General features: G+C 38.1%; 1 protein-coding gene across 5 annotated transcripts; it reads left to right on the top strand.

Moving 5' to 3' along the window:
- Positions 1-3219: 3219 nt before the first annotated feature.
- PARP11 (poly(ADP-ribose) polymerase family member 11) lies at positions 3220-16699 on the top strand. Of its 5 annotated transcripts, none has more exons than XM_015293044.4 (9): positions 3415-3586; positions 4468-4529; positions 6835-6963; positions 7059-7179; positions 7488-7563; positions 9007-9079; positions 9161-9291; positions 13616-13767; positions 15469-16699. In XM_015293044.4, exons 2-9 carry the CDS (start codon positions 4500-4502, stop codon positions 15780-15782), a joined length of 1026 nt encoding a protein of 341 aa, XP_015148530.1. In that variant the 5' UTR covers positions 3415-3586; positions 4468-4499; the 3' UTR covers positions 15783-16699. The 5 variants fall into 5 exon arrangements, with proteins under 5 accessions (XP_040517116.1, XP_015148530.1, XP_416489.2 ...); XM_046909679.1 differs by lacking the exon at positions 3415-3586 and adding an exon at positions 3705-3811; XM_040661182.1 differs by lacking the exons at positions 3415-3586; positions 4468-4529 and adding an exon at positions 3220-3238.
- The last annotated feature ends 923 nt before the right edge of the window (positions 16700-17622 follow it).

Raw genomic sequence — 17622 nt, 5'->3', positions numbered from 1 at the left:
CAGTCCCATTCAGTCATTACATCACACTTGAGAAACTACACTGGTGTTGGCAGCCTTCTGCTCTTGACATTATCTAATTCTCTGATTTTGTCTCATTGCATTTCAGCTATTTGGCTCAGACCTTGATGTCATTATTATATGCTACATGTAATGGTACGCAACTCTCTCAGCCCAGGTCTATATACCTAGAAAAGGTTTATATTTTACACATAAAGCATTGTCAGCACCTTAAAAAAGACAAGAAATAAGGAGAGGAGAGGAGAGGAGAGGAGAGGAGAGGAGAGGAGAGGAGAGGAGAGGAGAGGAGAGGAGAGGAGAGGAGAGGAGAGGAGAGGAGAGGAGAGGAGAGGAGAGGAGAGGAGAGGAGAGGAGAGGAGAGGAGAGGAGAGGAGAGGAGAGGAGAGGAGAGGAGAGGAGAGGAGAGGAGAGGAGAGGAGAGGAGAGGAGAGGAGAGGAGAGGAGAGGAGAGGAGGGGAGGGGAGGGGAGGGGAGGGGAGGGGAGGGGAGGGGAGGGGAGGGGAGGGGAGGGGGGAGGGGAGGGGAAGGGAAGGGAAGGGAAGGGAAGGGAAGGGAAGGGAAGGGAAGGGAAGGGAAGGGAAGGGAAGGGAAGGGAAGGGAAGGGAAGGGAAGGGAAGGGAAGGGAAGGGAAGGGAAGGGAAGGGAAGGGAAGGGAAGGGAAGGGAAGGGAAGGGAAGGGAAGGGAAGGGAAGGGAAGGGAAGGGAAGGGAAGGAGTATATTTTGCAACAGGTAAGGTGAGAATCCCTTATTTCTACTCTGTTTGTAAAGTAAGACAGCACAGATAGGCTATATCCCCACAGTCATGTGTTTTTTGATCATGTCAATATGAATATCATGGCTGGAAAAAGATGTCCCTACTTCTGGAAAATTGCTTCATTCTTGAAGCCTCACATTCATGATAGTGAAATACCCTCAGTGATTCACCAGATGCTGTTCAATTTTTTAACTCAGAAAAAATAACATTTTTTATCTCAGAGGTGAAGTCAGCCAGAATCTTGACACTTATCCTGCCTGACACTCCCTTAGAATATAAGAAACTCATCACTAGGAAAAATTCTCAGAATGAACTTTCCAGTCAGGCACTGGAATGGGCTGCCCACAGAGATGGTGGAGTCACTGTCACTGCAGGTATCTAAGAAACATGTAGATGTGGTATTGAGGGACATGGATTAGTGGGAAATATTGATGGTAGGTGGACAGTTGGACTAGATGATCTCAGAGGTTCTTTCCAACCTTAATGATTCTATGATTTTATGATTTTAAATCCACCCTTTGCTGCTTTTGGCTTTCCGTTGTACCAGTTTTGGCTGAGATACAGTTAATATTCTTTATCAAAGCTTGTATGGTGCTATGCTTTAGATTTGTGACCAGAAGAATGGTCATAATACATTAATGTTTCAGCTGTCTCTTAACAGCACTTACACAGCACCAAGGCCTTTTCTGTTTCTCTTACTGTCCTTCTAGCATGAAGGCTGGGGGTGCACAAGAAGCTGGGAGGGGAAACAGGCCAGTATAGGTAATCCAAACTGACAAAGGAGATTTACATACTGTAAAACACCATATTCAGTAGTTAAAACTAGATGAAAGGAGGAGGAATGAGGCTGCAAGGAGATGTAAGATGATGACATTACCTTCCCAAGAAACTGATATGCATAGAGTGCTCTGCTGTACTGGAAACGGCTGAACATCTGCCTGCCAGTGAAAAGTAGTAAATGAATTCCTCATCTTGCTTTCCTTGTGAATACAGCTTTTGCTTTACTTGTCAAACTGTCTTTCATACATTTTAGAAATTTTATCTCAACCTACAAGTTCTCACGCTTTTACCCTTCCCTTTCTCTTCTACATCACACTGCAGAGAATTGAGCAAGAAGTTGTGTGGTTCTTGACTGACTACTGAGGTTAATCCACAACAGTTGCTCAATGAAAATCCTTCACAGCAGGGCATACTTTACAGGCCTTGCACAATTTTACAACAGTTGATACAGGTTGTTTTTTTTAGCAATAGGGATTAGTACATTAGTTTAAGGACCAATATATTAGTTTAGCAAAAGAAATTCATAAGTGATAGTTCTAAAACTTCCCATGTCAGCTTTAGTGGGTGAACAGTCTTGTTTTTCCTCAATAATTTTGCACTGGGAACATAACAGAATACTTTATCTTCTGCCTCAATGATTTTGCCTCATGAGAAGTACTGGAGTCACAATAGAATACTTCTATCTTCTGCTTCAAAATGTGCAAGGACATTTTCCTTGGGTTCCATGTACGTTGTTTTTTTAAAAAGTGGCTCACAAGGGAAATCTTCCAAACTGGGGAAAAGTGGATGGAAGTGAGTCAAAGGCTTCAGTGATTAAGCTGATGGTGAAAAAAGGGGAAGAAGCATGTGGACACTGGACTACCCTAGATACCACTGAGCATGCCCAAAGGGACATTAGCATGTACTTCTGAGTCCGTGAAAAAGAATCAATGTGTACGCCAACGTACTGCATATGCATGTATCAGCCGCTCAAATGTAGAACCTGAACTCTGAGAGGGTGTGCTTTCTTGTCAAGTCGCCTGGGATGTTATCGTATCATGAGGAATAAAAGAATGCTGCTTTCTAACACCACATTGGAGTTGGAGAGTTTTCTTGCCAGATTTCAGATGACACAATGGCCTATCTGGAAGCTTCCAGCAGTTTCCAAAGACTGCAGCTTGCATCTATGGATTGGTCAGTGACAGCTCTTCCACTCAGCAGCTCTCATCCTAGAGCTTTCCCTTGCAGGACTAGTGTAAGGCATATGTATGACTATGTCCTCTTACCAGAAGTCCTGCCTAGAGCTGCTGCCACTTCTAGATCTTGATTATAGGGTAAAACTGCCCACAGAGAATTCATTTTTCAAACTCTGAAGATCCATTTGATTGATAACACAATAGGCTGCAGCTTTTATTGTTATTTTCATTAGACAATCTTCCTAGAGCTGCCATTTTTACTGCCTTACCTGCTGGAAACACAGTATGAGTTCATTAAAATGCTATGTGCAAAGAATAAATATATAAACACTCTTAAAAAAATTATGGGCTGTGAAAAATCGTTTACAGAGAGGAAGCCCCCTCCTATCCACAAATATAGTCAATAATTAAAAGAACACATCAGAGGGTAGTTAAAAGACTGCCAGAGAACCTGCAACTGACAAGCAACTGCTACAGCTGCTCCAGGGAGACCAGCCCACCAAGCCACAGGTTCACAACAGCGTCACTCACTGCTCTGTCTCTTTATGGCACGATACAAGATCAAGCACAACTGCCCCCTCGCCTCTTACTTCAACACCGCCTACTCCGCTAGAAATTTGCATACCAGGCCTCGCCTCTCTATGTGACGATCCGATATAGCGTTGCCAGTAACAACTGTTGCCCCTCCCTTTTCTTCTGCCATCGGTAACGGAAGCGTCCGGAGTGTAACAGTGACGTGACCTGCACTGCTACGCTTGGCCTGCTTCCTTCTCCCCCGCCTCCTCCCCCAACACATACACTCCTCCCCACTCTCCGGCCAACATGTGGGGAGCGAGCTCGGGGTGGGCGGCAGATGCGGTGAGTGCGCGCGGGAGGGGGACGAGGGAAATGGCCGCTCCTTTCTGTATGCTCCTAACCCGCCTCCTCGCTACGCGCTGCCATTTCCTGGCCGGCCCCGCCTCACTCCATCATACCCGCCGTAGGCGTGGGGAGCGGCAGCGTTACAACATCGGGGAAGAGGGGATGGTGGTATAGGCCGCCATCTTCTCCATTTTTCGGGGAACACGGGAGACAGATGGGGAGGTAGTGGTGCCGTGTGTGGATTAACGCTTTCCCCCTTACAACAGTGCCCCTCTGTACTATAAGGGGAGAAATAGTGATATAGCTCCGGAGGTTATCACATGTTCCCTGTACTTGTGCTAATGCAGTTCTTCCTTCTCACTTCCACTTCCCAGCCCTGTACTCTTATTTAATAATAAGTCACCTGATCACGTACCATGTTTCCTAAGAGGCCACAAGCCATGGTGCATGTGTTCACATCAGGGCATTAGGTAATGTTTGTAGGCAAAGCAACCTTCAACAATAAAGTATAATCTGCAAAATGGACACCACAAGAAAGCAGCCCATCTGGATACACCTTAAAGCATGCTTATTCAAGCTTAAAAGAACTAATTGGTAAATGAGGTTAGCAGTAATAATAAAGCCACACTAGTTGTAGTGCAACACACAAATGAGTTCTCTTTAGAAGGAGAATTTTGTTGTCAAAAGTAGTAGTGTTGCCTTTAAGATGTTTATGGTAAACATCTGGGACCATTTTTGAAAGTGATATTAATGGGAATTGACTTATGTTAGAAATAGCATTGCTAATAAAATTCTTATTGCTGCATCTTTGATAGTTGACATCCTGTCATCCAGAAAATCTGCTGATATATTTCTGCTCACTATGTATGTTTTCATAGTTTTTGGACAAAATGCTACATGTGCCTTATAAATGATGTGTATATGGTGGTTAAATTCATCGGTAAGTTGAGTAATTTTCTTCAAGCATTTTGGATTTGCATCACTTTTGAGAGCAGCCCTTTTGTTGTGTTTATGGACTTGAGTCATTCTTCTTTACTTAGAAATATCTGGAATATATTTGTTTACCCTGTACTTCCTGTCTAAAGGTAGTGTCTATGGTCTGAATTTTTAAAGCTGTGGGAATACTTCTGTCTTTGATCAATAGTTTATTCTGGAAGCTGTGTTCCTTCCAGATGCATAAAAGTGTGTTGATTGGGCATAGGTGAATATGTCTTCACTGTTCATAACTTGTTTGAAAGCCAGTACTGATTTGAATGATCAAATTCAAGGTCCTGAATTAACGTTGGCATGTAGCTGCAATCTGACAATTTTGGTAGAAATATGAGGAAACTAAAGTTTACCCCAAAAGCCTAAATTGTATTCCCCTTAGCTGTAAAAATGTGTGTAGACTACAGTACATCAGCCTGTAGAAGAGAACAGGCCCAAATACTCATGTAATCAGAAGAACCAAGGTAGAAGTTGATCATCAAAAGATCTTGGCCAATTGTGCTTTAATACCAAGTGAATGTAGGCTCTATGGCTTTGATTTGTGAAGAATGGTACAGAGAGTGGTTTTCTTACTCTTACAAAGTATTTTTTGCCACATAGCTGATGTACCTTTAGTATGGTTTTGCTTAAACTTGAGGTAGCTGTACATATAGGTAGATTTGCATGCTTCCATTTGTACTAAAGTAGGTTTGTCCACAAATTCTGCATATTGAAGATGTTGTGAGGAAGTCTGTCTCTGATTCCCCTGGTTTCTGCTTATGTTTTTATAGCCCTTTGGAGCTTATGATGATAAAGTGTCTTTCCTCATTTGAGATGCAGACTTTAGCTGTTTCCATGAAGAGGTTTCTAGGAGAGCAAATAAGGCAGGGTGGTGCTAGCAGTTTTCTGCTCTTACCTCCTGCCGCAGCAGCACTGGCCAGTTGGTGCCTACTTCTGGATTCTAGTGTATGCATTCTTCAAGTTGCTCTTTACCTTTTTCGGGTTGAAGTGTTTGGGAAAGAACTAAAGCATTCAGGATATTAACTGTACTTTATTTAACTTATTTATACTAGAGTGCATTATTCTACTTCTTGAAAGAAAAAGTAAAGTTGAGGAAACTGTTGGGAAGAGTGCCAGTCATGGTTAAGCAGTTTGTCTGGATGATTTGTTAGTACTTTCTGAGAGGGGGTCATGCTTCTTCCTCTGAAAGTTCCCCCAGTGCTTCATATTTTGATGTTTGGTGGGGGGATTCAAGGATGGGGCTGGTACATTAAGCTATATATGTAATTAGAGTCAAGTACTTTCAGGGTTTTCAGGATTTTATTGTTGAATGAGGAAGGGAACTGGCTAGGATTATTCTAAAGGTATACTGGCATAGCTGTTGGTAGGCATGAACTTGCCTAGCCACTTTTTAAACTGTCATAAACTTGCAATATTCACAGCATGCTGTGGAAAGGAATATCATTGTTTGCCACCTCTCTTATGAAGAAATTTCTCTTTGGATTGTTTTGAACTTAACACATGCAAACTTTGATGGGTGTCTTCATGCTGAAAGAAAATGTCATCAGTTATTCCCTACTCAGTTTTGTCATAATTTTATAGACCTGTGTTGTAACTTTTCCCCTGTCCTCTTTTCCCCTCATCCTGAAGAGCTCTAACTATGGTGGTAATAGTGAGTGTGAAAGCCTCTCTGTTTTTTTCCGTGTGAACCATTGTACCAGAGTGTCAGGTAATTTTGTTGTATCACTTTTAAGTTAATGCAGTGTTGAGGAGCAGTGCACTGTAGACTCTAGTCTCTTATTTTTTTTCTAACATCTCCTATCATCTGGTATGATCTTTTATGTTTATGTGTGGTGAGTATCCATAGATGTTTTTGTCAAGCTATGATGTAACCCCAACACCTTACTCCTAAGTAGTACCTTTGACCCCATTGTGTTATAAGTATGGCTTGTTCATAGTGTTATCAGTATAAAATGTAGCACCTTTCTTTGATATGTTGAAGAATATATCTCTCTCCTGTCTAGGCATGCTTATGGACATATGAGAAAGAGTTAGCTTTAAAATTGTTTAACTGACATAAAGGATAATACCGAAGTAGTGAAATAGAAAATAGAGAAATTTCCTCTGTGAAAGAGAAAGTACGCTAGCCATGTTTTTTTTTTATTTTAAGAGTTACAAATTCACTTTTTAATTATTTTTTATTCTTTAATGCATTTCTCAGATAGTGTACTTCTGCAAAGAGTGTTTCAAAATGCTTCATATATGTGCAAATATTTCAGGAAATGTTTCAAAGAACTTCTGAAGAACTCTTTCCAAAGATGGAAAGTTCAGTTGAAGACATGGATACCTCTGATACTCAGTGGGGCTGGTTTTATTTGGCTGAGTGTGGTAAATGGCATATGTTTCAGGTAACTACAAACAAAGTTATATTACTTGTGACTTCTATGTGTCAGACTAACTATTGCTGAAAATGTCTAAATGTACTTTTTCATTTATTTTGAAGACTGATTCAAATAGTCATTGCTCAGTTAGCAGTGAAGATATTGAAAGGAGCTTCAGAACAAACCCATATGGTTCTGTTTCTTTTACTACTGCAAAATTTAACTACACACTAGACTTTTCAGGTATGTATATTCATAGGGTTAACTTAAATAACAGAGATGTCAGATACACCAGTTCATTTGGTTTGTGCAGTATTTGCAATTTTTGTCAGCTCTTATAAATAACTCTTAATAGCGAGGCCAGTATTTTGAGTTTTTTTTATCTAAGATGTTGATTTATCAATTGTTGAAATAGGAATTCCTTTCAAGCAGCTTTTGATGTAGTAAAATTGTTTGAAAAAAAAACAACACAAAAAACTAGACTCTTAAATGTTTCATATGCTATAGATGAATTCCAGAAACATTTATCCTAACTCTTGTTTTATGCTCAGAGATGAAGCAAACCAACCTAACTACCCTTAAACAACGTCCAATAAAGCGAGCTCCCTTTTCTATCAGTGCTTTCAGGTAAGAAAATAAAATGAAGTGTCCTGATTTTGATTTTAATCCTGATTTTGATTTTAATTCTGAGTTTTACAAAGTAAAATTAAACAAAAATATGTTTTTTATGGACTGTCTGTATTTATTTACTTCATCAAATAATTTGAAAATGTGAAAAAGCTAGTCAAATAAAGAAGGAAGAAATTTTAGAGGGAGAAAAACAAAAGGTTTTGTTTGTTTGTTTATTTATTTATTTAGAAAATAAGGATCTTGTAGTGGGAGAGGCTAGGCATACTGAATACCAATATCCTTTGGCAAGCTGCTTGAATTTGTACCTGACTTCAGTTGTTGGATTCCCTTGCAGTAAATAACCTGTTAAATCAGAATTGCTGACTGGAGAATTGGAGGAATAGCAGCAGAAAGAAATGGAGTAGTTTGTTCCAATGTAACAATGACTTCCTAAATTAGTTGGAAGGAACATTGTGATGATGTAATGCTCTTCTGATGCAATCTGATAGTCAAGAAAAACTAGTATACTTAGTGATAGTACTACAGATAAAATTGAACATCTCTAACGTGGGTTACTTTTTCCAGATATTTCTTAAACATAATTTCAATTCTGAATTATTATCCGGTTATATTTTTAAAAAGAACCGTGACATTTGTAAAAAGAAATGTAGTAGCAATCACTTAGCATTGGCATTTAGAATGGGCTGTCTTTTGGGGTTTTTTTTTTTTTTTTTTGAAGTGTCAGCTGTTTTTCACTGAGTGTTTGCTGAAGTGTGCATGCAATAATCTTGCAATTCAATTTTTTATGCTTATTGAAAAATTGCCTTCAATCCTTCTGATACTTCAGTCAACATAGTCTCTTTTCACACGCTGACACCATTACTTTGCGATTGCTTTATGTAGTGTCTATTTTCAGGCCTAAAGTTGCTATGTACATGCTTAAAATACTTTTTTTTTTTTTTTTAATCTTCTATGATTTTTAGTTGTGTATATCTAACACAATGACTTAAGATGACTGGCATTCAAGTGAAGGCCCAGTTTTGAGAGTCTTAGGCTAGTTTTAATTCTTGATAATTTGAAATGTTCAGGCTATATCTGCACTCTCCTGTTTCTAGATTAGTGTTGCTCTCCTGGTGTTGCAGATATCTCTGACTATTCTTTTTAGTTTAACTTTGTATCTTTTTGTTGGATAGATGATGTAATAACATTATTACTGCTGTTTGTTTGTAATAAACTAAGCCATAATTTGTATACAGAGTAAGTTCTTTACCTTTGACCTTACCTGCTGACAACAGGCTTTTTTAGAACGAAGCACTAAGTAGTCTTGTGTTAAGTGGTTGGGTTGTTTTTTTTTTTTTTTTTTCTTGTTCTTTTTTTGCATACTCTCTTGTTTGGAGAAAGAGTTCATAGGAAAATGCTTGTCCTTGTTGCGATGTGCTTTTACTGTTTTTTGATTTGAAGTTTCATCTGTGAAAATGAGTCCATCCCTATGCCTTCACATTGGGAGAATGTAAATCCGGAGGAGCCGTATCAGGTAAGAGTTGGTGTGCAAGTTGGAAAACACATAATGAAATAGTACATCATGTTGTAATTGTGCTAACTTCTTTTTTTCCAGCTTATTCCTTTGCAAAAGAAAACAAATGAATACAATGAAGTTTCTAGTCTCTTTGGAAAAACAATGGATAGCCACCGAATAAAAAGAATAAAGAGAATACAAAATCTAGACTTGTGGGAGTTTTTTTGCAGGTGAGATAATTTTTAAAACCAACAGTCTTAGGATTGTTAACAGAGCAAGGCACGCAGTATGCTTAATTACTTTTATTGGTATATAATTAAAATGTGTTACTTTCATTATTTTTCTTTATTGGCTTGTTTCTCAATTTCTGACAGTATTGAAAACAGAACTTTCAGGAGTAACTTCTACAAGTGCAGAAATATAATGCAGTTATACAAGTACTACGTATATCTGTAGCACAGACGAAAGTGATGCATTCTTGCAGTATGTTGAAATTTATCATTTTCAAGCTCTGAGCAGCCTGGTCTAGTGGTTGGCGACCCTGCACATAGCAGGGGAGTTGAAACTCAATGATCACTGTGGTCCTTTTCAACCAAAGCCATTCTATGATTCAAAAAAAAAAAAAAAAAAAAAAAAAGGGGTGGGGGGGACCTGTGGTCCCATCTGGGGCCCCTAGGTACAGATGGGCTGGCATCCCCTGGCATCCCCTGTCAACATAGTTGCACAATTGGCAGTTCTTTTTCCTCAGGTGGCTTGAGCATAGTGGCCCAGATCATTTGAGAAGGTTTTTTTTTCCCTTTTTTTAGGATGTCTTACTATCACAAGCATGAAGTATACAGTTGTAAATTAAAAAAAAAGACATAAAAAATTAAGAGTGGTAGAGCCATTTACTTCTGTGGGTTAGCATTCCCTTTGTATGTTAACTTCAGGGCTTCTGGGGTGGGACTGAAATTAATCATAACTACGGACATTGGGAATCAAGCTCTGACTTTGTAGCTGTATTAAAATTAATCATTCCAAGATTGAAAAAAAAAAAAAAATTATTGCACTGTGTTTGGCACTGTATTCCTTCTCTTTCAGTAACTTTAATTTCTTGGAAAATATTGAAAAAGACGCTTTTAATATTTTTATAGATGGTTTGATATGAACTAATCTTTTTTTTCATTGTGAAAAGGCAAAGGCGTTCCTATCTATGTAGAATGCCAGCTTCTCCTAAAGAATAGTGATATGCTGAGGTTTTTTAGTTTCACGACTGATTTTAGGGATAGGAAGTATTTAAGCAGTAACTGATTGGTCAAGCGGTAAAGAATATAGTGAAAATAGCAGCAGGTAGACTTATTAACCTATCAATATCATTTGGCTGTGTTGACAAGGATGGCACCAGTTTTTTTTGTAACTCCTCCAAGTCTGAGTTTACTGTGTTCGAGTGTGATCAGTGTTCAGAATATCCATATGGTAGAGACCCATACTTTCTCATAATAAAGTAAGGAGAAAAAAAGTAAGTTCTTTTGTTCTTTACTGACTTTTATGTGTTGAATTTTTAGTGACCACTAGGATATTTGTGATTTGTCTAATTTCTCAACGTCATGAAACACAGGGCAGGGTTCAGTGTCCAATTAGCATGAATTCATGTCATTTCTTCAAATTTAAGTGCTACGAAAGCATTTTCTAGGTTCTTTTCTTTTCCTCTTCATGTTGTGTTGGCCTGGAAGAACTAGAAGTAGTGAGTTCCATTTCTACTTCTTTCCTAGTATCAAGTTTTAGTTATTAAGGCTTATTTGCCTGGCCTTGTGATTTAACAGCCACCTTTCTATAAATAAGTTTCTGTGGATATATTTATACTATCTCAATACATCAGTTTTTGAGAAAAGAGATAGCAAGCAGACTTTAAATGTCCTCTGTGTCTCCAGTGTAGATGATGGGGGCAGGGATGGGGAGGTGGGGAGATAACTTGTTTGCTTACGTAAGGAACAGATTTAATTTGAAGAGCATAGTAGTTTACCAGGCTAATCAATCAGTGAGAGGAATCTGTGGCTTAGGAACTTGGAATGTGTGGGTGCTATGCTAAAATGTTTTTGAAGTACAAAACCGAGAATGAGAATTTGAATTTCATACATGAGGAGTATTACATTAAGAGTTTTTACACGCCGGGTATATTGCTATAGAACTATGAAACGATACTTTTTAGTACTTCTATCTTTATAAAAGTATATGGAGAAAATTGTGTTTTAAAACGTCTTTCCTTTATGGCAAAAATACAAGTAGCGTAATAAAGGTTGCTAAAATATGTGTATGCAATTGAGATCTGAGTGCTTTTCTTGTCCCTCCATCTGAGAGGTAAAATACAGCTTTTTGTATGCTACTGTTCTGCCACTTGGACTATATGGGCTTACACACACTGGTGTGAAGAAACGATTATGTTACAGAAAAGCGGGTGTTACAGCACTTGAAATCCACTAAAAATTCTTCTGATGTCCCATGAGGGACTGCAAAAATAACAAAGGATGAATCTTAATCTAGCATATGTAGGTTTATGCACCTTGGTTTGGAATGGTAGAGAAGCAGAGCAAGTAGCAAAGGATGTTTGGTCAGTGAGAATGTTGCCCTTGTATAGAAACAGCCTGTGTGCTGGCATGTATACAAACAGTATGTTAGTAGGTATTTAGTTTTGCTTTAGGTTTCTCCTTTATTGAGTGGACTGGCTGTATGAGAGCCTGCTTGGGTGGTGGATCAGCTTAATATTGTTTTACTGGATTAGTTTTTCCTCTGCTGGTGAAAAGTGTTAAGAAGATAGTTTTTAGAGTGGCTGAACTCTTAGAGATAGAATTGAGTTCTGCCTCAAATTAACAAAAAACAATTTGCTGTGGCATTTCTGCCCTCTGTAGGACCAGTTTTTCCAATACACCCTGGATATGAGAAAGATTGCTACTTACTTTTGTGTTTTTGGGAAAGTGTTTTGTTTCACTGATAAGGTCTGTGTTTAAATATGAGCATTGCTTAAATGGTGATTTGCAATATCATCAAAACATATTGTTCTGTTTTAATAGTTACTGTATTATTGGATTTTATATTATGGAATCAACTGGTTGGAAATATGAAGGACCGTTAGAAAATGTTTTTGAACAACTTATTATTCACATTTTTATTGGAACAAATGTGTTCTATTTCATCAGAAGTTGAAGCTGCCTTTTTACTTTGTTAGAGATCACCAGCCAGCAGTAGAGGGAGACTGACTGAAAAACATTCAGATATTCATCATTGGTAGCCCTTAGCTCAGAAGTATTGCTTCACACAGATGTTTTTTCAGAAGATACAAGGAGTCTTGACTCCTTCATTTTGTCGAAATGCTTACAGAGGGGAACTTGAGTGACAGGGGCCTCTGCCTCTGACATAAAATGCCACAAATGAGATAATTAGTGAAAGCTCCCAGATGCCTTTGACTTTATACCAATGTTCTTCAGATTTGGAAAACAGTTTTAAAACAATAATAATTTTTAAAAAGTTCTAAAGACACTTTTTAGTTAGTTACTTCACACTAAATAAAAATACAAAAGCTTAAAAATAAGACAATTTAAACATATTTTTAAGCTAAGTACTGCAAGGTGTCAAGTCCTTTGAAATGTATTTATTAATAAATCATAAACAATTGCAATATAATGCCTTCAATATGGTGATGAATCTTTGCTGCCTCTCTTTCTCTGGACTTGGTTGATAGGAGATTGATGTATCTAAACTGTAGGCCCTGAGAATGCCTCCCCAGTTCATGTCTGCACTACAGTTATAATCAGATTGCTTAATTTGATAAACCTAAATCTGCTTTTTTTTTCCTGCAGCCACTGTGGTTTTTATGCATAGAAAATTCAGGCACACAGACAAGAACAAAGCTATGATACATCTTAGTTTTGTATGTGCTCCATGATGTTCTGCCCATAAGACTGTATTATAGGCTTGTCTGTTGTTCAGTTTTTTTTTTTGTTTGTTTGTTTTTTTCCTCTCCTCTCCAAAGTTCTTTAATGGTGTGACACAAGACTTGGCTCTTCTAGAAAGTATGTGAACCATAAATTCAGAAAACCATGGTCATGTTGGTAATTTAGCCTAGACATTTAGATACTTTTATTTTTAGTGGTTTTGTTATTTTAGTGGGATAATTACAATCCACTAAGATTGTTATCCTTCTAGCCATGCAGTTTATGCAGTTGAAGAGAACAAAAACAACAACAAAATTAAATAATGGGTGTTCTTTTTTCTGGGTGTATGTGCAGAAAATGACTGCACTGAAGCTATCACATAAATAGAATTGATAAAAATTTTTTAGAAGACCTTTTCTTCCTAACCTTAGATTACTTCTGAAAATAATCTACAGTATCCAGGTGTGATTTCTAAACATGTACCTTAGGAATTCTAATCTCTTTTAAAATATGAAATCATATAGACACTTGCAAAAGTGAAATTTAGGAAATTTTAAGTCTGTTGCCTCTCTGCAGTGTTTTCAGAGTAGGAACTTAATTTGTTTTGTACAAATGCTTATAATACTGCATTGTATGTTTTCTGCAGGAAAAAAGCTCAACTGAAGAAGAAAAGAGGTGTCACAACTATTAATGAGCAGATGTTATTTCATGGCACCAGTAATGAATTTGTAGAAGCAATATGTATTCATAACTTTGACTGGAGAATAAATGGAATGCATGCTGCTGTATATGGAAAAGGTAAATATTTTTTCACATACAGCAGTTTGGCAGTCTGAACTGTTCAACATTATGCGTTCCTTATAGAATGTTCTTTGTGATGTACTCCTGTGTTTTTACAGGAGACATTTAATATCGCTCTGCTTTTACATCAAGTGTAATGAAGAAAGTAAGAATAGAGTAAACAATGTAATCAGCATAACTGATGGCTAGGACTTGGGAGTGGGGTGGATGAAGGATGAACTGCAAAGCTGTGTAGTTCACAAGGAGAGTCTCCCTGATAAAATGTTCACGCAAAATACTTGCTCACGTTCTGTAGGTTGCTCTGAAAGTAATGCTTCCTATTTATTCCCATAGAAACTACAATGGATCCAAAGAGCACAGTAACACAATTTGATAGAGCACGTTCTCTGCTACAAAACGCTATTTTTCAACATTAGTCACCAGCCATGAACTGCACTCATAAAAATTGGCACCAGCAGAGGTGACCCACTGTTTCACAGCTGCTGTGACAATGTTCTTGATAGGAAAAATGCTGCCCATGCAGTCCATCTTTCATTGGCCTGAACAGATGGAAGTAGGAAGGTGCCAAATCTGGACTATATGATGAGTATGGTAGGACAGTCCAGCCAAGACTGGCAATGTGCAGCAAGGTCTTCAAATTAGTATGGGACCTGGTGTTACTGTGTTGCAAGAGAAAGTTTGTCTTTTCTTCTCTGGCCTGACTCTGGGAGTTTGAGTCTTCAACTTACTCAGCATCGCGATGTAGTGGTCAGAGTTGATGGCTTGTCTGGGTTCTAGGAAATCCAGAAGGATCCCCCCTACCCTATTCCAAAAGACAGTCCACATCACTTTACCTGCTGAGGGCAGTGTCTTGAACTTTGTCTTCAATGGGGAATTCACACATCATCACTCCATGTACTGCTGTTTTGACTCCAGCACACAGTGGTGACACCATGTCTCATCACCAGTAATGATGCGATCCAGGAAATTATCACCTTCAGTCTCGTTCTATAGGTCCTGACAAACTTGCCCACGGTGTTCTTTCTGTTTCGGTGTGAGAATCTGTGGGACACACCTGGCATAAACTTTGTAGTATTCCAATGTTGCCACCATCATTTCCTGTGCACTGAAGCTGATATTCAGTTCTGTACTGAGTGTCCTGATCATAATACTGTGATTCGTACAGATGAGCTGATCTGAGATGCTTCATGGTGTGACAGCTGTTCAAGGCCATTTGCAATTTGGCCTGTCTTAAACTTTGCTGTCACCACTGCTGAAATGCACCACTCACTGCTTTGCTTTGCTAACATCCACTGTCTGGTCTCCACAAATATTCAGCAAGCATCAAAGAATGTCAGTGGGTGCAATGTTTTTTGTACGTGGAGGAATTCAGTGACACACCTTTGCTTCATACACACTTCCTTGTCAGTCACCATTTTGTCAGACTGCCCCTCTGCGTTCATTTGTCACATGACAATAGAATTTAATAGAATAGTGGTGAGAATTTTCAACTTCTAATGTCATGCCATCAGCAAAAAGTCATACCTCTGACATTGTTGGCCAACGTAGGATTGGATTATAATGATGTCAGAACAGAATCATTGGATTGCCAATAAACAGAAAAGGACAGACTTTTTCATCATCCTGGTACCTATCTGTTCATTAGAAGTTAACCTACCACGATAAGAATATAATAAGAATTTGCTTTTTATTTGAAAGGGACCTACTTTGCAAGAGATGCGTCATATTCCAGTCGTTTCTGCAAAGAGGATATGAAGCATGGAGATACTTTCCAAATTCATGGTGTGAATCTGCAGCCTCATTTGCACAAACCAGATAAAGTCATGTTTCTTGCACGTGTATTAACTGGCGACTATATCAATGGTGATTCAAAATACATGAGGCCTCCTTCAAGAGATGGAAGTTTTGTGAACTTGTATGACAGCTGTGTGGATAACACCTGGAACCCAAAGATATTTGTTATCTTTGACGCCAACCAAATCTATCCTGAGTACTTAATAGAATTTTGTTAAATTTAATGAAGCTGAACTGAATATTTGTGTTTTCTTGATACTTTTTTCCTTTTGCAAAAACAGCAACAATGAAAACCCAAACTGTGAAAGGACAGAGGTGAAAGAAAAGCTAGCATATGTTTATGAAGCTGTTAAACATTTAAGAGAGATTGTCCATCTGCTTTTAGAAATTTGTAAACAAACTTCACTAATGCCTTTTTACAATGTAAGGGAGTATTACGAGTCTGAAATTGCTTAGTTGAGTGCATTAGTAAGTTTTTGTTCAAAGGCAAGATTTATGTTCTGAGTTGTTAAAAATATATTGCAAGTCATTATTTGTGCGGTAGTAATATGCTTGTAATACTGTAGCTCTGTGATGAAACAAACCTTTTATAAAGATTGATTGTAGGACTTAAAGCCAAACCTGGATGACTTCTCCTATGTCTATGTATGTGTGTTTTGTAGTACACATTTCAAGATGTACAGGACCTAATGATCAACAAAGCTGCTATGTTTAGCTTGAAGGTAAGCTTCAGTTATATCCTTGGTTGGTTACAAAACTCTTGCACAACAATTTCAAGTTTGTTTTTGACAAAAATGATGCCCCAAAGCTCTTGTGGTTGGCAGCTGTTCAGTGTATAAATATTGAGTTCAGTGCTGGGATGTCATCACTGCCATATACCTTTCTGAGTTCTTGCTCTGTATTTTTGCCATGTCGTTGTAGTATGTATGTGCCTGCACGTATTTGCATGCAGATTACATATTCTTGTCTGATCACTGTTTAGGAAGTACTCAGCGCTGGTTTATTTGCTGTTAACGAAGACAATGTAGGTTAACTTCACTGGGAATAATACAAAGTTAAACCAACAATGAGAATTTTCAGAAGATGTCATCCTTTCATTTTTTAACACCTCAATAAAAAAGCTTTTAATAACGTATGTTTAGATAGGTTTTTCTAATTTGTGTAGTTGTAAAATTAAGGAGTGCTTTTGACAAGTAGAACAGAAGAAACTATATGTGGGTGAACAGCATATGTAAGTATCCAAATGCATGAATAAGAACTTGAAGAAGGGAGCTGTTACTACGATATGTACTAAAATCTTAGCTGATTTGCCATGAAACTGTATTCCTCGTGACTTTATTTGCTAAGAGACATAATGAGGAACACAAGGGACAATAATGCAACAAAGAAGTGGATTTTTTTAAGTCTTCCATGCTTCTTCAAGCTTGCCTTTGGCTATGTAACAAATCCTTACAGAGAGCATTAAGGCAGGTAGGGACTAATCCTTATTGGTCTTTCATGGAATTGTTAACAGACTTCTTGGATCAGTGGCTGTATTTAAAATTGACTACATATCTGGCATCATAACTGTCTCTGATGTCTCTGATATCTCATCCTTCTCCCTTGTGTTGTTATCTTTACCTGTCAACGGAACTTGCACAAACTGGCTGCCTGTTTTTATTTATAACTTTATAGCAGCTTTAGTCCTAGGCAGTTTAAGATAAAGATGCATATTTTTTTCTGCATCTTAGAAGAATATTTGATCTCTGATTCCAGCTGAGAACTGCAGGTCCTACAGTTGTAAGCATGATTCATGTTTGATTCACAAACATGCTAGCTGTGCACACAGTTTCCCACATTGTGTAAAATAGCAGATCATATAGGGAGTTTTTAGTTACTGGCTCCTTTTCATTCTTAGCCAGTAGTCTACAGAATATGCCCTTCGTGAAACTAGCAGAAACTCGTGCTGTTGTTACTTTGATTTGTTCTTTTATTTCTTCTGAGGTCTGAACTGATCTTTATTAACTAAGGAAACAAGGGTTTTTTTGTTTGTTTGTTTTGGTTTGGTTTGGTTTTTTA

Source organism: Gallus gallus, chromosome 1, assembly GCF_016699485.2.
Source record: "Gallus gallus isolate bGalGal1 chromosome 1, bGalGal1.mat.broiler.GRCg7b, whole genome shotgun sequence".
In the NCBI taxonomy this organism is placed as follows: Eukaryota; Metazoa; Chordata; class Aves; order Galliformes; family Phasianidae; genus Gallus; species Gallus gallus.
Note: the sequence above shows the minus strand (reverse complement) of the source record. Positions and strands in the feature narration are given on the sequence as shown.